This window comes from Girardinichthys multiradiatus, chromosome 17, assembly GCF_021462225.1.
Source record: "Girardinichthys multiradiatus isolate DD_20200921_A chromosome 17, DD_fGirMul_XY1, whole genome shotgun sequence".
Classification (NCBI taxonomy): Eukaryota; Metazoa; Chordata; class Actinopteri; order Cyprinodontiformes; family Goodeidae; genus Girardinichthys; species Girardinichthys multiradiatus.
In genome coordinates this window covers 3809024-3831062 of record NC_061809.1, presented here as the reverse complement: position 1 = coordinate 3831062, position 22039 = coordinate 3809024, and the positions used below count along the sequence as shown (strand labels likewise).

At 44.4% G+C, this 22039-nt stretch overlaps 2 protein-coding genes and 2 non-coding genes across 6 annotated transcripts in view; all 4 read left to right on the top strand.

The window, feature by feature from the left end:
* Nucleotides 1-9645, top strand: part of tmpoa (thymopoietin a) — a 48257-nt gene extending 38612 nt beyond the window's left edge. Inside the window, exon 6 of the mRNA XM_047390166.1 lies at nt 8621-9645. Within this exon, the coding sequence (XP_047246122.1) occupies nt 8621-9017 (397 nt within the window). The 3' untranslated portion in view covers nt 9018-9645. The remainder of the gene's footprint in view (nt 1-8620) is intronic.
* Nucleotides 9646-11756: 2111 nt separating this feature from the next.
* On the top strand, nt 11757-20766 carry slc25a3a (solute carrier family 25 member 3a). Of its 3 annotated transcripts, none has more exons than XM_047389826.1 (8): nt 11757-11903; nt 12294-12450; nt 15685-15809; nt 16609-16788; nt 18111-18292; nt 18772-18944; nt 19921-20031; nt 20399-20766. In XM_047389826.1, exons 2-8 carry the CDS (start codon nt 12309-12311, stop codon nt 20557-20559), a joined length of 1074 nt encoding a protein of 357 aa, XP_047245782.1. In that variant the 5' UTR covers nt 11757-11903; nt 12294-12308; the 3' UTR covers nt 20560-20766. The 3 variants fall into 3 exon arrangements, with proteins under 3 accessions (XP_047245782.1, XP_047245779.1, XP_047245781.1); XM_047389823.1 differs by lacking the exon at nt 11757-11903 and adding an exon at nt 12081-12099; XM_047389825.1 differs by lacking the exons at nt 11757-11903; nt 15685-15809 and adding exons at nt 12081-12099; nt 13050-13174.
* Nucleotides 18355-18554, top strand: LOC124883416. Its single transcript, XR_007042205.1, has one exon. It is a non-coding gene; the product is annotated as a small nucleolar RNA SNORA53 (small nucleolar RNA).
* LOC124883415 lies at nt 20067-20266 on the top strand. The gene has a single exon (XR_007042204.1). It is a non-coding gene; the product is annotated as a small nucleolar RNA SNORA53 (small nucleolar RNA).
* Nucleotides 20767-22039: the final 1273 nt, after the last annotated feature.

Genomic DNA, 22039 nt, shown 5'->3' with positions numbered 1-22039 from the left:
TGGCCTCGAAGCGATTCTGGCAAACCGTCCGGTGCCTCAGGAGGGGGAAGCAGTGCTTCGCCAACACTGTTTATAGTGGGGGCGGAAGACTGCTGACCTCGACTGAGGACATTATCGGGCGGTGGAAGGAGTACTTCGAGGATCTCCTCAATCCTGCCATCACTCATTCCGTGGTGGAAACGGAGGCTGGGGACTCGGGGTTGGACTCTTTCATCACCCAGGCTGAAGTCACCGAGGTGGTTAAAACACGTTGGCAAGGCTTCGGGGGTGGATGAGATCCGCCCTGAGTACCTCAAGTCTCTGGATGTTGTAGGGCTGTCATGGTTGACACGCCTCTTCAACATTGCGTGGCGGTCGTGGACAGTGCCCCTGGACTGGCAGACCGGGGTGGTGGTCCCCCTTCATAAGAAGGGGGACCGGAGGTTGTGTTCCAACTACAGGGGGATCACACTCCTCAGCCTCCCTGGTAAGGCCTACGCCAGGGTATTGGAGAGGAGAGTCCGACCGATAGTCGAACCTCGGCTTCAGGAGGAGCAGTGTGGTTTTCGTCCCGGCCGTGGAACACTGGACCAGCTCTATACCCTCTACAGGGTGCTCGAGGGTTCATGGGAGTTTGCCCAACCGGTTCACATGTGTTTTGTGGACCTGGAGAAGGCATTCGACTGTGTCCCTTGTGATGCCCTGTGGGGGGTGCTCCAGGAGTATGGAATCGGGGGCCCTTTATTAGGGGCCATCCGGTTCCTGTACGAGCGGAGCAGGAGTTTGGTCCGCGTTGCCGGCACTAAGTCGGACCTGTTCCCGCTGCATGTTGGACTCCGGCAGGGCCGCCCTTTGTCACCGGTCCTGTTCATAACTTTTATGGACAGAATTTCTAGACGCAGCCAAGGGCCGGAGGGGGTCTGGTTTGGGGACCAGTGGATTTCGTCTCTTCTTTTTGCGGATTACGTGGTCCTGCTGGCCCCCTCTAACCAAGACCTACAGCATGCGCTGTGGCGGTTCGCAGCCGAGTGTGAAGTGGCTGGGATGAGGATCAGCTCCTCCAAGTCCGAGGCCATGGTACTCGACCGGAAAAGGGTGACTTGTCCTCTTCAGGTTGGAGGGGAGTTCCTGCCTCAAGTGGAGGAGTTTAAGTATCTCGGGGTCTTGTTCACGAGTGAGGGAAGAATGGGGGCGCTGTGCCAGTCCGTTGTGGTGAAGAGAGAGCTGAGCCGAAAAGCAAAGCTCTCAATTTAATGGTCGGTCTACATTCCTACCCTCACCTATGGCCATGAACTTTGGGTCATGACCGAAAGAACGAGATCCCGGATACAAGCGGCTGAAATGAGCGTCCTCCGTAGGGTGGCCGGGCACTCCCTTAGAGATAGGGTGAGGAGCTCGGCCATCCGGGAGGAGCTCGGGCATCTATACCGGATGCCTCCTGGACGCCTTCCTCGGGAGGTGTTCCAGGCACGTCCCACCGGGAGGAGACCCAGGGGACGGCACAGGACACGCTGGAGGGACTATGTCTCTCGGCTGGCCTGGGAATGCCTTGTGCTCCCCCTGGAGGAACTGGAGGAGGTGGCTGGAGAGAGGGACGTCTGGGCGTCTCTGCTGAGTCTGCTGCACCCGCGACCCGGTCCTGGATAAGCGGAAGATGACGAGTACGAGTATTTGGGATTTGATAAGGATGCCTCTTTCCTTTATTGATGCCATAGATGATCCAAGTAGGGCAGTCAGGAGCCAGATTTATTCATTTATTTATTTATTGTGCTTCTATCGGGATCATCTCGTTTTAAGTGAACGCCTATAAATTGTAATGGGTCTTGCGGACCCTTGTGGATGTGGTTTGCTTATGTAGGCACAGTGGGCTCAATGTATGTTCAAATTATTGCTGCAACTCACCTTTTAAAAGCTTCTTCTCCTTTCCTCTCCCTCTGCATCACCGAACGTGCGTATGTTATTTCTTCTTGACCTCGACTCTAAATCAGTCCATTTGTTTTGCAAAATCTCTGGTGCAAAATCTCTGGTGCTCCTCTGGTGCCCTGTTAACCTGCTTTGAATTCAATTCAATTCAGTTTATTTATATAGCGTCAATTCACAACACATCTCGTCTCAAGGCACTTCACAACAGCCAGGTTCATACATTCCAATTAATCCTAACCATTGAACAGTGCAGTCAGATTCAGTTATTTATTCAAATTGAATAAAAAATGTTTTGTCTAAGGAATCCCAGCAGATTGCATCCAGTCAGAGACTTGCAGCATTCACTCCTCCTGGATGAGCATGTAGAGACAGTGGACTGTCACTGGTGTTGACTTTGCAGCAATCCCTCATACTGAGCATGCATGTAGCGACAGTGGAGAGGAAAAACTCCCTTTTAACAGGAAGACCCCTCCAGCAGAACCAGGCTCAGTGTGAGTGGCCATCTGCTACGACCGACTGTTTCTCTAGATTGTTTCACAAAACGTTTCTATCATAAACCCATGAAGACGACCTGCCTCTGAACTGCTTCTAGTCATTTATTTTTTCTGAATCTGGCTCCCCTGCACGTCCTTGATGGCTGGCTATCTTCAACTTCTCCTGGAAGTTATGTAAACATGGCGCTCTGCTCCCTCTGCTCCCTCCCTTCCCTGAGGACATCTGTGGACCTGCTCAGAACTTTGTGGCGGGTTGATGAACATTCCAATGTACCATCAAGGACAATGGCCTCTGGGACAGTGCTTCATGGACTTACTTGCACACACCCACTTGCGCACACACACACACACATGCTCAAGATAAACATATGCACCCCTCACACCACCTTCACCGCTCCCGGCATGATGTTGTTTTGTAAACTTGTTGCTTCTTTGTTCTGATGTTTTTTACAAACTGTATCCTGCTATGGATAAAGTGTGAAATATGATTTTTTTTTCCCTCTACTTACCTAATGTGGCCTCTTTTCTCATCTAGCAAGGGTAGCGCCTGTGAGAGGGCAGCAACGCCTCGGTGACCCGTCCCCCCCTTGTCTTGTGTCATGATGTATGTTTGGATGGGTTGTACTGGAATTCTAATTTCCCCTCGGGGATCAATAAAGTATCTTTGAATTGAATTGAATTGAATTCAAGTCACATGGTGAGATTGTGGTATCCAGCACAGCTTTGATTTCACAAAAAACATGGTTGGTGGTGCAGGAAGACGGCTGAGGAGCAGCACTGATGGCAGGACTTCACATAAAATCTGCGTCATAAGTCTAACAACAGAGGCCCTCCATCTTCTTTCCTTTAGTAGGGAAATTCCCCATAGCGGACCACTAACCACTAGATGTAGCCTTAGATGTCTGTGATCGGTCATTTCCACGTCTGAGTCAGGAACTGGCAGCACCCTTACTCCCCTTCTCCAGAACAAAAGGACCGAGGTAAGTGCACCATCAGCCCACGCTCAGGGACTCCTAGTGCCGGCTACCAACCCGCTTCTGGCGATGAGGGCGCTAACATACATGCGCATAGCTATCATAGCAAAGTAGCTTGCTTTAAAGACGTCCCGGTCCTTGCACTGCTAGGACTGCCTTCCACAGATAAGATGGCGGGAAAGGCAGCACATTCAGCCGACGAGACCCTGTATGGCCCTGATTCCCGGCAGTAACGGCTTACATGTTGGGAGTGGCGGGCGAACCCCTGCAGCTGATGGCGCCAGTCCTCGCCTTCTCACCCATCACGAGGGCGGGGTCCCTCATGGGACAGGGCTGCCTCCGGTTCCTGCACTAGAGCCCAAACTGACCTCCGCGTTCAGGAACATGCTGGCCCGTCACGGCGGACGACAGCCGGTGCCCTTCTTTCCCAGAGATCAGATCGCAGCAAGGCTCACTGAACGCTTCCACCAGTGTGCAACTCAGGCTGCAGCAGCGACCAGCATCTTTTTCCTCTCCTACGCCATCTTAAGAAGGATTCAGAATTAGGATCTCTCGCCAGAAGACGCAGAGGACTTTTGTAACTTTGCTGACACCATCCTGAACCTCCATGCGGCGTCAACTGTGGTCTCCTTCCAGATTGCTGCTTAGCAGAACTTGCAGCAGCTTTAAATGTAGCTCTGTCTCTCCTCTTCTATCACAAAGGTTGTAAAAGGAAAGAAGTGCTGGAAGGTCCCATCAGTCCAGATGGACTGCTTGGGCCCCATTTTTCAGTTTGTGCTGGAGCAGTTGCAGACGTTGCATGACGAGCTGGAGCAAGTCAGGAGCCATGGGGCTCCATTCCGGCCTGAAGCTCACTCCTCCCACACCACCGGTCCAGTCAGGCTCAGCAGCACCAGCGGAGGCAATCCACTGCCGTTGTCGTGGCTCCCCGAGCCACTCTGCCCACTGTGTCTTCCACCTAATCACAGCCACCACGTAACAAAGGTCAGCCGCTGGCGTGCGCCTGGTCCAACCCTCCACAGGAGACACTGCGGAGGTGTACAAATGACTGGATGGGGGATATGTGTGTAAAATGTTAACTGTTTGGAATAAAACTAACTGTTTTCTAAGTGCGAGGTTCCTGAAAATACCGTCTCAGATTATTATCTGGGGTGGAGTTACACTCAGCCACATTGAGAGCCTGACTCTCACAGCTGACGCACTGTGTCCGACCTAACACAGCACGGTGACAGCCCTATCAGTTACTGAAAATGATGTCAGCATCTCACGCGGTTGTTGCGCTGGGTCTTCTTTGTATGGGATGCCTTCAAAGATGGTTCACCCGCCTGCCTTAGATACTTGTGCGCCACAAGAGGCGGGATTCCCACTGGGGAAACGCCCTCTGTCAGAAGGAGTTCCCCTCAGCAGGCCTGCGTCACTCATCCACACTGTTCACAGGCGGGTCACTGTCAGGGTCAGGTTGGGGAGGGAAGTGATTGTCCCACATAAAGGAAGGACAGTGGCCAGTTCACATTTCTCTTCACATAAAAGTGCTGGTGCTACTACTGCGTGGAAAGTGACGTATGACTTTGCTTCTCTGCTGCGGGTTCAGCATTTTCTGATCCACACAGACACAACAGAGCAGCCTGTATAAACTGAGAAGAAGGAATATGCTCAACTCAGCTGTTGACATCGAACGGTCAGACAGCTGCTATGCTGTGATGCATGAACCTGCTCTCCATCAAAGCAGTTTACGTCCTTAATAGAGGAGCAGACATCATGTCTCTGACACAGAGACTGGAGACTCCATCCTGATTGGATATCTCACCTTGTAGCAGATTCGACAGAGCAGCAGTGGATCTGCTCCTAACATGGGAGCACACTCACTGAGCCACGGGAGGATCCATCATTAAGAGAAGACGCCTTTGCTCACAGTCAGTGGCCACAGATGCTCATTCACGTGTTTCCCCCTGTTCCCTGATTAGGTGCGAGAGGAACTGTTTTTCAATCATTTTTATAGCCTTCAGTGCACAGGCGCTCCGTGGTTTTCGAATCTGCATTAGCTGCTGTCAGGTCTCCCAAGGCAGCTACCGCGGAGAAAGGATGTGCTCCTTCAAGTGGGAGGGCGACCAGGAGCTACCCAGAGATAGACCAGCGTCTCTGGGTCTGGCTGCTGAACAGGAGTGCTTAGAGAAGTTCGTCATGCGTATAATATAGGGCGCACGGGCTGCTTCTCCTACAGTTTTTATAACATTTCTGTCATTTAAAACAGTTCTGTTATTAGCTCTGCAAAGAGAGCTCTGTTGCTCCTTCCTGTCTCAAAATACGGGCCACAGCAGCTCAGCTGAGTTGCGTCCTAATCCTGCTTTTATAACTATGGCATCACAAGCTCATCCAGGTCCCGAGTGATAACTCTGAATGGCTTCTATCCTCCTCTTCCTTATGGCTCTGAGGAGGAAACATCTCATCTGCTCTGTCCTGTGTGCGCGCTCTCATGTTATGTGGTGCGCACAGCTGCAACCAGCATCTGTTAGTGCATTACAGAGAGCTCTCCAGGACAGCCGCTAACTGCTCAGCACCTTTCACACTGGGTATGTGAGGCTGTTTCCCTTGCTTATACTTTTCTGGACTGGATCCTCCAGAGAAGCTCAGAGTTCCCTCCACCAGGGGGATTCCATCCTCCACAGCTCTGCATGGAGGAATGACAGTGGAGGATATTTGCACGGCAGCTTCCCGGTCATCTCCATACTCAATTCAATTCAGTTTATTTATATAGCGCCAATTCACAACACACGTTGTTTCAAGGCTCTTCACAAAGTCAGGTTCATACATTCCAATCGATCCTAACTATCAAACAGTTCAGTCAGATTCAGTTATTTATTCAAATTGGATAAAAAGTTTTTCTATCTAAGGAAACCCAGCAGATTGCATCCAGTCAGTGACTTGCAGCATTCACTCCTCCTGGATGAGCATGTAGAGAGAGTGGAGAGGAAAAACTCCCTTTTAACAGGAAGAAACCTCCAGCAGAACCAGGCTCAGTGTGAGCGGCCATCTGCCACGACCGACTGGGGGTTTGAGAGAACAGAGCACTTCTTTATTATGTTTTACCTGCCACTTCTCCATGTCTCATTCTGTTCTCCGAATTCTGACAGAATGATAATGTGGAGAGCAGATTCACATATTCACATATTTGTGAATTTGAATAAATAACTGAATCTGACTGCACTGGTCAATGATTAGGATTAATTGGAATGTATGTACCTGACTTTTGTGAAGAGCCTTGAGATGACATGTGTTGTGAATCGGCGCTATATAAATAAAAACTGAATTGAATATTGTGACCTCCTTATACACAGCAGCAGGTCTGTCATCTCAGGCTCCGTCCTAAACAGAGATAATTCTCCTCTCTGTCACTCAGTGGTGCAGGCTGCTTCTGAGCATGTAATTACACATGCGGAGGGCTGGGTCTTTAAAGCTATTCTGGCCTAGTAGATGTTTGTTTGTGGTTCAGACGGACCCAGTGAGGCATAGACCACAACCTGCTTCACTTTAACCCACTAGCGATAGCCTTAAAGGGCTGTGCCTATACTCAGAATCTGAGGTTACAGTACGTAATCAACGTTCACGCTTGGAAATTCTGCTACTGGTTGTTTGCACAAACCATCCATCCATCATCCCTACGGAAGGAATTTTGCCTTTTTAATATTCAATCAAAAAAGTAATTGCTACAAAAAAAACATTTTTAACAAAATTGCAATACATTTTATTTTTCAAAGTACAGTTTTGTTTACAAAACCTTTTTTTTTTTTTTTTCTAATCCATAATTTTTTCTTACGAAATGAAAAAGTTATTTGCAAAACAGAAACATGATTTTGTGAAAATTACTCACAACTCACTGTCACTGCTGTAATCTAGTGAAGTTATACTTTGGTAATGGTTTCACAGATAAAGACATTCAAAATCTCGTATCACATCAGCATCAAATTATTATGAGCATCAGGACTTTGAAACAATTGTGCAATGAGGAAGCTGCATTCATGGAGATGACGTCTCCAAATACCAACACATTCAGATCATTGTTTTTACAAGATTTTTACCTCACATCGAGCTTCAGGCAGGATTTGTGTCGGCACAAAAATCCAAGCTCGGTTTTTTGCTTTTTTAAAAGATCTTGTGCTTGGTGTGAAAAAGACAATTTGTCATCAATTCATATGCCCAAATATTTCTAAGATGACACTTACAGTATCTATTTTTTCCTCCTGAGGTCCAAATGCATAAAGATTGGTCATTTGCGTCTTTCAAAGAATCGACCTGTGTCTCTGACGTTGTAAAGAGAGCTACAATGAAATTTAACATCTTACCGATTTCTCCCCAAGTCTTTCATGAAAATGGTAGACAGAACAGGAGCCAAAATAGAACCTTGATACTTAACTATCTCCACAAAATCTGACTTCAGACCGTCAACAAATACATACTGGACCTGTCTAAAAGAAAAGTCCTGAGCCTTTCGACAACAGAATCCTTCATCCCAATATCCAGTCAGAGTAACTGATGGTTGACTGAATCAAACGTCTTGGAGAGATCAACAAATAGAACTGCACAGGGTTTTCTATAAAAGGCGGTGCAGATATTGTTTGTTACAGATACAGCAGCTGTTACTGTGGAAAAAGTACTGTGTACTGTGACCGGCTCTGAAACAGGACCGGCTTTTATCAGTTTGTAATACATTTCTAGGTTTTGAATATTACTGAAATATATTTACTCTTCAATGAGATAGTAGTTTGCAGCTACTGTATCTATGAACTGAAATCTATTTGTCTGCAAGATGTGGAACCATTTCACTCAAAACATGCTGTCATGGCTGAGAAAGATCACTATGGATGTTATGTTTTATTAAAAACAAAGCTGTTCTGTCAGCGTTTCCTCTTTTGCTTCCCTCCTCTGTTACAGATGTTTCACAATGAGTGCACGTGTGTGGAGTACTGTTTACAGCTTTCTTCTAGATTTGGGAGTTTGAACCTATAATAGCAATACAGTTAGATTTCATTAATTTCAATTTTAATGTTAAGATTTTTTTTTTTTTCAAATCAGATGTCAGCATATTTTATTCCTATTTACCCCAGTATCACATACCTTGATGAAGAACAACATCCCCTAGCTGAGATGATAAAGTGGTGAGAGGTGTAGGGTAGCTTTAAAAGAAAACCCGCTTAAGCCCGACTCCTGCTTTTGACTATAGCCATGGCTCTTATCTCTGTGTGTTTTTTATAGCGCCGTGTGTCGCAAGCCCATCCGAGGAGCAGCTGGACGCCCAGTAACCTCCAGTGATTTGTGGAATGATGAGAATTCCCTTCTATCTCCCAAAACCACCAGGACTGGCAGCTATTCCTACACAGGGATCCATGCAGTCAACAGAGTATCCAGTGTGAATCCCTCCACCTCCTTTTCATCTTCCAGCTCCTCCTCCAGTGCCTCCTTTACCACTGCTACAGCTCCATCTACAGGTCCAACCAAAGCCGTGCGGCACACTGTGTCCCTATGGAAAAAGCTGGTCCTGTTTGGCATTTTGGTCACATTCCTGATTTTTGTTTACCTGGCCATGGAGACAAACTCTGTTGGCCCGTTTCAAGCCTCAGACTTAGAGGCAGCTGCAGATGGAACAGCATAGAGTGCTGATAAAATCTTGTTGAGTGGTGTGGTAGGGGGGCTAAATGCTTCTTCTTCATCAGTTTTTAAGTGTGAATCTGCATCTCAATGTAGCATGTTTTTCTGACCTGATGATTACCTGATGTCAACTTATATTTTTAAGTGTCTTTCCTTCTTAACCAGTCTCAAGTAAAGGTCTGAAGAGTAGTGATGTGTGCCTGAAGGATCATTTTGTGTGGCTGTGAAAGTACTGAAACATCTGTTGCTGTTTTGGTCCATTCCTGACCCTGGATTTAAAACCGAGCCATCCACTGATCATCTTTAGAAATGCAAACATGCAATATTGTGAGGATTTTCCTTTTTACATGTGCTATTTTTAAATCATACCAGTTCGGTGTAGGTTTTGTATTGAAAATGTGCCTTGCTTTGTGTTAGCCTTTATGGCTTAAAAGTGCTTAGTTTTTGTAACTGGGACCATCTTTGTTAATGAGATAGGAATGCCTGTTGACATTAACCAGATGCTTTTATAACTTAAACTCTTGATATATTTTCTTAATGCTTTGTATAAAATATAAATGAATATGTCTATTTTCCACTTATGTAGTCACTGCTTTGCCCACTAAATAAACTTGAATGTTATTGCAACAGAATGTGTCATAAACTTGCGGTTTGTGTGTTATGCCATTTTTGATCGATCTTTTGTTGGAAATTGTTAGGTGCATTGTTCAGTTCACATTATATTTTCTCTTCTGGAGTTACAACTTTAAACTTGAGCCTGTCTGTTTTCAGTAACAACATGCATAAAGGTTGCAGGGTTGGACAGGGAAGGGATCAGCTGCCACAATCAAAACATTTTACAACAGAGTACAAAATGAAGGGACACTTTGTCCTAAAGTAGTAGTCCTGAAGGTAGTCTAAGACTTATCAGGTGCTTGCACCCTAATCAACCCTAGTCAATTCGGTCTCTGATCTACGACAGAAAGGTTTCTTTTAAATTTTGAGGCAATAGTGCCATTTTTTTCCCCACGGTATATAGAAAGGAAACGGACAGAGAGAGAAGTGGGATATATATATATATATATATATATATAGTCGAGTTGAGGTTCTTGCATGAGTTATAGACGTTTAACTTCATATTCTTGCCTTCTGCTGGACCACAAATCTCAATTATGATGCCTTCTATATTTTAAGGAGAGTGAACTATCCAACTACCCTGTTATCAGCCCATTTTTGAGGAAAATAGCACCACCATTCTGATTAGTGGGTCTATCCTTTCTTACACAACTAAATCCTTGTATGACAAAACAAAAAATCTATGCCACGGTTTCTTGCACATGTACTACATCTGGGATTGTCTCAAATTATTTTAAATATTTCTTAAACTTTTGACCACTGGCTATCAAACCTTTTTTCTACATTTTACTGTAGTATATGAAGTACTATGATCTATGTGTTAAACCTCAAGTAGAACATTTTCTCCTCATTCAGGAGCTGTCAACAATGAGTGAATCTGCTGTTATATCTTTGGTATCTACCAATCTGCCAGCTGCTTTAACAATACTCTCGATTCTATCGCTCTTGTTTTTCAACTGAGCTGCCACATTTAAAGGTAACATATAAAGGTAATAAAATTCACTTAGTTTACCAGTAGTGAATCATACCTGACATCTACTACACATTTCCTACACAATTCTTGTCCAGTTCCATTTGCCGGATGCCGGAGCACGACCGAAGTCAATCTGCATGAATCATACCGCACCAACAGGAAACAGTACATGAATCATACCGCACCAACAGGAAACAGTACATGAATCATACCGCACCAACAGGAAACAGTACATGAATCATACCGCACCAACAGGAAACAGTACATGAATCATACCGCACCAACAGGAAACAGTACATGAATCATACCGCACCAACAGGAAACAGTACATGAATCATACCGCACCAACAGGAAACAGAATGAGCACATCCTCCACTTCTATTAGTTAAAAATCTTCTAACCCAGTTAAATATTGTCCATGTAATCAGTAATCCTTCAACCCACGTCATGTCATACACTTTCTTTATATCGACAATAAAGCAACTATACATTCTTTATTTACTTGTGGTCTTCCAAATTTATGCTCTAAACACAATTCATCCTTCTTCGTGTCCTCCTCCTCCTCCTCCTCCTTCTTCTTCTTGACTGATTACAAATTCCTGAAAGCTGCATACCGCCACCTACTATACACAAGTCCGCAACATCACCTCATTACCTACAATTTTTCCTGCCAGCTGTGTTTCTCTTGAAGAACAAATAGGGCTTTCCTAGTTCTATTTACACCTTCTGCCTCCACATCTGTTCCTAAAATTCCACTCAATAACCATTACCTTCCTGCCTCCTGGACTGTGTCATGTAGTGTTTTTCCTTTCTCTTCCATATCTATTGCAGTGCATTGGGACATTTTCTGCATTCTCTGTGAGACGTTTTTTGGCCTGACCTCTTCAACTCATTGTAGTACAATATTCACTGCTATCATTTCTGTAGCATGCATTGATAAATTATCTGATAGCTTTTTGATATTGATATTTCAAATTCAAAGATTTAAACACCCAATTCCATGTTGATAAGGGACTTTCTTGAGTGGGCACATACAGACCAAAGTGAAAAGCCAATCCGTTTGAAAGTCACTCTGAGGTCGCCAGAAAAACCGCCCTAATTCTCTTAAAGCTCTTCTGTGATTTAATCAAATGTGTTGATTGGCATATCTGTAACGTTGTCCTATTGGACAAAGAAGCACACGATCCCGCCCAGGAATTATGGTGACGTCATGAAAGGACAAATTGGTTTATCGCGAGGTCATCCAGCCTCTCCGAGCAGCCGGCTGCGGTAAAGCGGAGGCGCCATCTTAAGAGACTGAACGTGAGTTTATTTAGTCGTTATAAAGCCTCTATACTAAATAGAACATCGGCACTCATTATTGGGCGGATATAAACTGTTCGCTGCTCAGTGTAGTCGAACTATGTGGGTTTGAGAGGGTTAAAAGGTCAACCTTTTAGAGTTAGCTTATCCTTAGCACAGTTTTAGCCTCCGCCTGAATGGAGGAAAAGAAATGCAGGTATAAATATGTAGACAAACCAACTTTAAGCCAATTTCAGATCGCTCCCTTGTCTGTGTACTCTATAGTGTTAGGTATGATGTCCACGAGTCATCCAGCACACTTGATTTAGTATTCCTTGCTTTAGACGTCATTGACGATTGATTAGGTTACTAGTTAGGCCAAGCTAACAGTGTGCATTTTGATCGTTGCAGCGTAGCTCCGCCACCATGTACCCGACTTCTCTGACACAGCTGGCGAGGGCCAACCCGTTCAGCGCCCCTCTGTTCACCCTCCAGAAAGCGGAAGAACCCCAACACAGCCTCAATGGACAAAGGCCTCGCAGACTGGCTGCAGCCGCGGCAGCAGACGGTAAACCCGGCGCAGGCTCGGACCCTTAGCAGCAGAGCTAGCGTTAGCCACACTAGCTATAGATGTTGCCCTAACTAGAAAATGCTTTATTCTATATTCAAATACAGTTCTCTTTATTTACCGATGTTTATTTACGATGTAATATCTGCGTTGCTAAGTTTAAAAGGATTCAATATGTTTACTTGTTGGAGCAGTTTGGTACCGGGCCTTTACTGTGATCAGGCTGCTTGTTGAGGACAAGGAAGGACAAGTAACGGTTCTGGACTGTTAGTAAAACGTTTATATCATGGTGGGCAAGGTTGCCTTAACATATTTTTTGTAAAGACCCAGGAATGTAGTTATCAACAGGGAAACACGACCTGAATGTATTTGACCTCTGGTGAGTTCAATGTAGTACAAAGCGTCCTCACTTCTGACCTTAAGTTTCAAAAGTACTGTAGCAGATGACGGGGGTACAATACACACGTTTAGCTGGAAAATGGCCCGTTACTTTCATGGATATTTCCTCAAACCCTTAATCAAGTATCTGAATGTTACATGGTCCCCCCTTTCTAAGCAACACATGCCCTGTTTGTAATACCTGGCCTTTGTTTCTTCAGAGGGAGACAGTTGTGAGTTCGGCTCTCAGAAGTATTTTGTCCTGTGTGGGTTTGGTGGGATTCTGAGCTGTGGCACCACACACACAGCTGTTGTTCCCCTCGACCTGGTCAAATGCAGAATGCAGGTCTGTTCCAGTGGCTCGCTGCCCCTTTTTCTGAATGTAACGTCATCCCCCGCCAGTCTTTTTGTTGTTGTTAATATTCACCAATTTGCATGGTGGAGGTTCTTTAGTTTTAATTCTCATGATCACATTTTGTTGCTGTGACTATAATATTACTGCATGACTCCTCACCAGTGTTATATTTGTGTGCACTGGCACAAACCCCAGTATTACAAGGTAGGGCTCAGTGAAGCAGGCCCTTATAGGAAGTGTATTCAACTTCCAGTTTTTCACTGCAAAGTATGTTAAAGTGGAGATGATCAGATATGCAGGCCTTGACCTTGGTCAATGACCTTAGAATGTCCACATAGAAAACATAGTAAGACATAGGCAAACTGGATTTTATTATGGCATAAAGAAACATGTGACTTTAGCTGCATGTCATTTAGGAGTTTTTTAATTAGTTATAATTTTATGGAATAACTATATTCAGCAATTGAATTCAAGCTTTTTCCACACAGTTCTATATTCAAGTGTTTCTTTTTTTCTTTTCTGATGATTCTCACTTAAAGTTAAAATCCAAAGTTCATTCATCCATTTTTTTAATGCAGTTTATTCTTGCAGGGGAGGGTTTGTGTCTGTCTCCAACTGGCATTGGGCAGATGCGGGGTACACAAAGGACTAACAATAATGCATGCACATATTCATGCCTAAGCATGCAATTTAGAGAGACCACTTAACCTAAAAGTGGTGTTTTTGGACTTGGGGAGGTCCAAGTAACCAGAGAGAACCAAGACTAAGCAGGATGCATATGCAGAAAGAGCCCAGGTAGAGATTCAAACCTAAGACCTTATTGCTGTAAGGCAGCCATGTTAAGCACTGCTCTACTGTGCATCCCAACCCAAAATAAAGTTTCTTTCACTATTTCAGAATTACACTAGACCAATTTAAATAATACATATTTCACAACAATAATTTGGGCCTCCTACACAGTATGTCTGGGCTTTATTTGAATGAATCACTGCATCCATGCAGTGTTGCATGGAGGTGATCAGACTGCTGCTCTGCTGAAGTGTTCAGGAAAACCAGGGTGCTTCCCTAGCAGCCTTCAGCTCGTCTGCAATGTTGGTTCTGTTATCTTATCTTCATCTAGACAACAGTCCATAGATTTTCTGTGGGGTTCAGGTCAAGTCAGTTTGCTGGTGTTACCATGGTGAGCAGGTATTGGTACTTTTGGCAGTGTGGAATAGTATAAAACCCAGTGGACCAACAGCAGCAGATCACACGGCACCCCAAATCATCACGAACTGTGGAAACCTCACACTGGACCTCAAGCAACGTGGATTCTGAGCCTTCCTCCAGGCTAGGGCTGCAACTAACGATAATTTTGCATACCATTTTGGCCCAATTACTGTTCTGACTGGGTTGTTCTAGCTCGTTTTAGTGTCTGTATACTCCAGTTAATAATTATGCGATTGCTAAATAAGTTGTCACAATTAATCAGATTAAGTGTTTCAGCCCTACTTCAGACTCTGAGACCTTAACTTCCAAATGAAAAGCAAAATTGACCTTTACGTAACTTTGGACCACTGGGCAAGGGTTCAGTCCCTTTTCTCCTTAGTCCAGAGGTCGGTTCTGATGTTGTCTCTGGTTCAGGAGTTGGTTTAACACATTAGAGGTGAATGTTTTAGCCCATGTCGGTGATACGTCTGTGTGTGGTGGCTCTTCAAGCTATGACTCCAGCTGCCGCCCCTTCCTTGTAAATGTAAGTCTTGAAGGAGGTTTACTTCACAAACATCTCAGGACTCGAGTTATTCCTGTTGCTTGAGCTGCTATTTCCACACTTTTCTTCCCCTCAAATTTCCAACAACAAGTTTGTATACCTCAATGACCTTTTGTGACCTGGTCTGGTTGTGAAGGGTATTAAGAGCTGCCTTCAAGTCATGGCTCTTTCCTAGGGTTAAGTAGGCTAAATTAACAGAAATAAACTTTTAAATCCTATTACTGTGTGGACTTTTTGTAATTGAATTGCTTGAATAACCTTTTTGCTAATATTGTAACTTGATGAGATGCAGCTATGGTTACATAAAATATTAAAATGATGCAGCGGCTCTTAGTTCTGAATTTCTCGTTGGAAGGACAAGTTCAGTTTGTTTTTGGAAGGAAACGGCAGCTCTGTTTAAGTTGGGAAAGAATGAAGGATTTTCATTAATACGTCTTAAAATGCAACTGTGATCTATAATGGTTGATTCTGTAATGTGATGAATACATTTTTTTTTTTTTAAATCATCTTTTCAGTGATCCTAATACATATTTGCATGTTGGTGGCAGAATTTCTGAAGGAAGAGTCGTAGCACTGATTTTATGCCAACTGTGAACATGCCATAGATGACAGCAGTTATTAGGAATGGTTTCCGTTTACCAGCTGCTGTGACTCTTCCATCATAACCCTCTGCATTTTGTGATTATTTTTCCTGTGTTGCATGTGACCCTGCATGTTGCATGTGTGTCGTGTCCCCTCCCTTGTATCACAGAGGATGTCAGCTGCGAGTTTGGCTCCTCCAAGTACTATGCCCTGTGCGGCTTTGGTGGTATCCTGAGCTGCGGCATCACACACACCGCAGTGGTGCCCCTCGACCTTGTCAAGTGCCGTTTGCAGGTGTGTATGGAAACAAAAGCTAACCGTTGCAGTGGGGAATGAACGGCTTCCCAGAGTTTTCAGTAATGTAAGCAGATTATGAAAAGTTCTAAGATGCTAGATGCCCCATTCACTACAGAAAGTAAGCCAAGTTGGTATAAAAGTTGACAGGAAAGCAATGAATTCAATGCTAATTACCAGAGATGAACTGATTTATCAACGTGTGACCATAGTTAGTAGTTTCATGTTTATTCACCAACAGATTTGGCTCAATAAGTTCAGACAGGACAGCTAGAGGCATGTACAACTTCACAGCAACACAAGCTTGTGACAGCAGATTATATAATGAAGTACTTTACAATTATTTTCCAAGGGTTTCTTCCAATAGACTTAAGATTGTGTCATTGTCAAATGGCTTATATGAAAAATTAAATCCAAACATGTTTTTATCTATGGTCTCTTGAGTGTGGAAAATGATAAAAAAGATTGAATGTAGTTTCAACTGAAAACAGTTTCAGTGAATAAAAAGCTCTGGCAGAACGTTAATTGGTGTTTTTATTGTGATTCAGCTCTAAATTGTCCAACCAACACTCATGCCTTCCTCAGACCGAATCGGTTTGTGCTTCTCTGCTGAATTCACAGGTCATGCTATCAATAAGAATTTAGTAACCCAACACAGTACTTTTTAATATAAATAGCATATAGTATATCTGCTCAGTTAGCGAAAATATTTTGTGTTTAACAGGTTTACATATTGAGGTCTGATTGACCCAGTTGTATATATTTTGCCTTGCATGATCATTGTAAATCTTCTCATTAGGTGAATCCTGATAAATACAAGAGCATTGGCAACGGCTTTGCAGTGACCGTAAGGGAGGATGGCATGAGAGGCCTGGCAAAGGGCTGGGCCCCTACCTTCATTGGCTACTCCATGCAGGGGCTTTGCAAGTTCGGCTTCTACGAGGTCTTCAAGATTCTGTACAGCGACATGATGGGAGAGGTGAATTCAGCACAGATGGTTACTCACAGTTCTGACAACTTCTCCATTCACCCAACATTTCACAACCCATTATTAGACACACTTTCAACGCATTTCATTTAAGGCACAGACTAGTTACTGGAATGAAGGTGTGCCAAGGTTTTTTTTAAAGTTATGCTTCAAAATCACTAAAATTTCCAACATATATGTCCTACAACTTAGAGGCCATTCAATAAAATCTCAGATAAGGTTCTGGTGGGACCAACGTTTTCTCTGGCTGTTTATCCCTTTGTAAGCCATGCAGAGCATATCCTGATACGTGTAGCGTAAACCCCTCGTGTTTCAGTCATAAACTGTTACTCTGCTGGCTCATGTGGAGCACGCACAGTTACAGGTGAGCTGCTCTCCTCTGCCTCTTGGTGGCGCTCTTTTCAGCAGGTCCTTGCAGTGTTATGCCAGCAGAGAGCCGTTCCTGCTCTTATTTCGGGTCAAACAAGGAGACTGGCTACTTAACATGGTAGTGTTTAATGACACGGGTTGTTGACACATGAAGGTGTGAGCAAAAATGAAAACCAGACCTACTTTTAGACATGGCTTTTCCAAGAATCTTTAATGGGTCTTGTTCTGATGTTAGTAGTTCATGCCGGGCTGCATAATAAATCACAGATTTATTGTTAACCTGTTGAGCCCTAAGGATTTTAGAAGCAATTTCTGCCTGAAATTACATAAGTGAAATAAATCGAGTATAGCCTTACTGTTTAAAAGTCTGAAAGCAAACTTTTGGTACCTGTATAAAGGTAAGACATAAAGAAATAAATAAAATAAAAAGTCACATTTTTTGAGCCTCAAAATGTTTCAGTAAATAAACATTGCAAAACATGCATGAAAATCCTTTTGACATCCCAGGAGAATCCTCAGATTGTATTCATCAACGTCTTCACTATCACTGCATCAAAATTGGACTGAATCGGTTGAAGCATATTTGTTCCACAGACGTTTTAGTGAGCAATGTGCCAAATGTGTTTTCTTCTGGTCAAAGAAGTTCTGATTTCCATCGTAGCACACCTGCATATGACATAGCCTTTGGTCACAGCAGTCACCCTGCGTATCATTAAAATGTGCACATCATACAATCAATATAATGAAAAGAAGTCAAATTAAGTTGTATCCTTTTGTATGTATGTAATTTAATTTTCATTATATTGTTTAGAGGAATGAACATCTCTCTACATCTGAATGATGTACAAACCTTTCTCAGAATCTTGGCTTCAAACATGGAGCTGTCTGCTTGCAATTGAAGTTGATTATAATGTGTCATCTTGTGGTATGTTCTCACCAACCAGGAAAATACCTACCTGTGGAGGACATCACTGTACCTGGCTGCTTCAGCCAGCGCAGAGTTCTTTGCTGACATCGCTCTGGCTCCCATGGAGGCTGCGAAGGTTCGTATCCAGACCCAGCCTGGCTACGCCAACACCCTCAGAGAGTGTGCCCCTAAGATGTTTGCAGAGGAAGGACTCTGGGCGTAAGTGTGCACCTCTGCTCATGAGAACTTTCTTTAATAAGTGTAAAGGAATATCTGATTGCTACACGCTCCTTAGATCCACCTCTGGAGGGCGCTGTTCTGTGAGCAGAGCTCCTCAGCAGCTTTCTGGCTGTACAGTTGGAGGTGCTTGAGTCATTGGCGTGTGAGAGCAGTCTACCTGTCCCCCAGCCCAGCTGCTGCACTGGCAACCTAGTCATCAGACAGGGAGCTCCCAGTGCTGCCAGTCTGGGGGACAGACATCCAGTTCAGTTTTATTTGTATACATCAGTCCTTTTACAGAATGAAGTGACTTGTAGCTGCAGTTGAATAAAAATCGAATTATAATGAAACAGAACTTTCTTCTACTGTTGATTCATTCGGAAAACATGCTACAGCAGCCAACTGGATTGTGGAAAACGGATTTGTCAGTGTTTGCTGCGTACACACTATTAAACTTGATGTGTTTGATGTCCACTCAGGTTTTATAAGGGTGTGGTGCCCCTGTGGATGAGGCAGATCCCCTACACCATGATGAAGTTTGCCTGCTTCGAGCGCACTGTAGAGATGCTTTACAAGTATGTTGTTCCTAAGCCCCGCAGCGAGTGCAGCAAATCTGAGCAGCTTGTTGTCACCTTTGTGGCGGGCTACATCGGTGAGTGTCCCATCGTCCTAAAGAGGTTAAAGCTTTTAATGTGAACGAGTCTATGTTATGCAGCTCTAATGAACAGTTTTCCCATACTTTTTATGGCTAAAACATCTGTCTACACTAGAGGTTTCCAGATCCAGTCACTGAGGGCTATTGTCCCGCAGCTTTTAGACACATCCTTGAACCAACACACCTGAATTAAATGAATGGCTCTCTATAAGGCTTTTACAAAACCTGATGGCATGCTGAAGAGATTCGGCTGTGTGGTAGCAGGGAAATATCGAAAAGTTACAAGATAGTAGATCTCATTGGTCTACGCTGTTTTCAGTTAATTGTCACAGGCATCAGTGTGTGCAAAACTGCAGTTTGAATGTTTGGAGTGCTTGTTGTAGAGCTGCATGGTAATAAAAGGACTTCTACAAACACTATAAAACTTCATTAGACCTAAAGACAAAAATCTTCCCCTTCTGACATCCCCCGATCATCATGACGGCTCTTAAGATAATCTTATGAGGTATTCCTGCTGTTTGTGGTGAGTTAAGAGTGATCTAGTCTGCTCAGAAGGACATCGGGACCGCTCCGACCTCAAATTGGTGATATTCATTATGTTTGATTGTCTTGGCCCGATATGCTGCCGTATGGGGTGTTCCCCAAGGACAAACAAACCCACAGCCTGTTGAATGGGACGTGTAGCCAATCAGAAAGCAAGGTGACAGAAACACAGAGGAGAATTACTCTGAACTCACGTTTGATCCTGAAATTTGAATGTTCGTGTGTGAAATCTGTTCGTGTGTGGTGTGTTGTGCTTGCTGTGTAGATGTACACCACACACTGTGGGACCAAACCTGATCCCTACAACTTTTTTTATCGTCACTTGTGGGGTCTCTCGGGTTTTAAAAATCAGCGGACAATTTGAAAACCCTGCCGTGTGAACCAGGCAGTAGCTGCCACTGACGCTTTCTCACTTCTGTTCTGTTTGCAGCTGGTGTGTTTTGTGCCATTGTGTCACATCCTGCTGACTCTGTGGTGTCTGTACTGAACAAGGAGAAGGGCAGCACAGCTGTCCAGGTCCTAAAGAAGCTGGGACCCAAAGGTTTGTATAAACATGAATTGGCATTACAGCCCTTCAACACGCTCCTTAGATCCACCTCTGGAGGGCGCTGTTCTGTGAGCAGAGCTCCTCAGCAGCTTTCTGGCTGTACAGTTGGAGGTGCTTGAGTCATTGGCGTGTGAGAGCAGTCTACCTGTCCCCCAGCCCAGCTGCTGCACTGGCAACCTAGTCATCAGACAGGGAGCTCCCAGTGCTGCCAGTCTGGGGGACAGACATCCAGTTTGCCTAACTTGGTGCTGGTTCTTATTGAATCCTTGGTGAATAAACTGCACTGAGAACGGCTCTAAGTATATTCTGCTATGTTTCAACATTCTGCCGATGCATAAACTAATGTGTCTATTTCCTTCAGGTGTATGGAAAGGTCTGGTTGCCCGTATCATCATGATCGGTACTCTGACAGCCCTGCAGTGGTTCATCTACGACTCTGTGAAGGTGTACTTCCGTCTGCCCCGTCCCCCTCCTCCAGAGATGCCAGAGTCCCTGAAGAAGAAGCTCGGCCTCACAGAGTGACACTGCCCTCACCACCCCCTGCAGTCTTCAACTGAAATTTCTAAAACACACACTGCAGTTTGTTCTGTCCTCGGCTCCACACTGAGCAAGAGACTGCTCCTTTTCTCCCTGAACGACCCGGAGAAGAAGCGACCTGTATTGTTTTATTGATCCCCGTGTTAGAATAAATATGTGAAAATTCTAATAAAATAAATTCCCTGGAAAATAGCAATTGTGCTCTTGGACTTTATTCACTGAATAGAAAAAATGTTCAAGGGTGTGGTGAGGTAGTGTGGCACGTGTCAGCCTTTGTCAAAAGGTGAAATAGATATTACATTATACTGGTCCTTCTCAAAATATTAGCATATTGTGATAAAGTTCATTATTTTCCATAATGTCATGATGAAAATTTAACATTCATATATTTTAGATTCATTGCACACTAACTGAAATATTTCAGGTCTTTTATTGTCTTAATACGGATGATTTTGGCATACAGCTCATGAAAACCCAAAATTCCTATCTCACAAAATTAGCATATCATTAAAAGGGTCTCTAAACGAGCTATGAACCTAATCATCTGAATCAACGAGTTAACTCTAAACACCTGCAAAGGATTCCTGAGGCCTTTAAAACTCCCAGCCTGGTTCATCACTCAAAACCCCAATCATGGGTAAGACTGCCGACCTGACTGCTGTCCAGAAGGCCACTATTGACACCCTCAAGCAAGAGGGTAAGACACAGAAAGATATTTCTGAACGAATAGGCTGTTCCCAGAGTGCTGTATCAAGGCACCTCAGTGGGAAGTCTGTGGGAAGGAAAAAGTGTGGCAGAAAACGCTGCACAACGAGAAGAGGTGACCGGACGCTGAGGAAGATTGTGGAGAAGTGCCTATTCCAGAACTTGGGGGACCTGCGGAAGCAGTGGACTGAGTCTGGAGTAGAAACATCCAGAGCCACCGTGCACAGGCGTGTGCAGGAAATGGGCTACAGGTGCCGCATTCCCCAGGTCAAGCCACTTTTGAACCAGAAACAGCGGCAGAAGCGCCTGACCTGGGCTACAGAGAAGCAGCACTGGACTGTTGCTCAGTGGTCCAATGTACTTTTTTCGGATGAAAGCAAATTCTGCATGTCATTCGGAAATCAAGGTGCCAGAGTCTGGAGGAAGACTGGGGAGAAGAAAATGCCAGAAGTCCAGTGTCAAGTACCCACAGTCAGTGATGGTCTGGGGTGCCGTGTCAGCTGCTGGTGTTGGTCCACTGTGTTTTATCAAGGGCAGGGTCAATGCAGCTAGCTATCAGGAGATTTTGGAGCACTTCATGCTTCCATCTGCTGAAAAGCTTTATGGAGATGAAGATTTCATTTTTCAGCACGACCTGGCACCTGCTCACAGTGCCAAAACCACTGGTAAATGGTTTACTGACCATGGTATCACTGTGCTCAATTGGCCTGCCAACTCTCCTGACCTGAACCCCATAGAGAATCTGTGGGATATTGTGAAG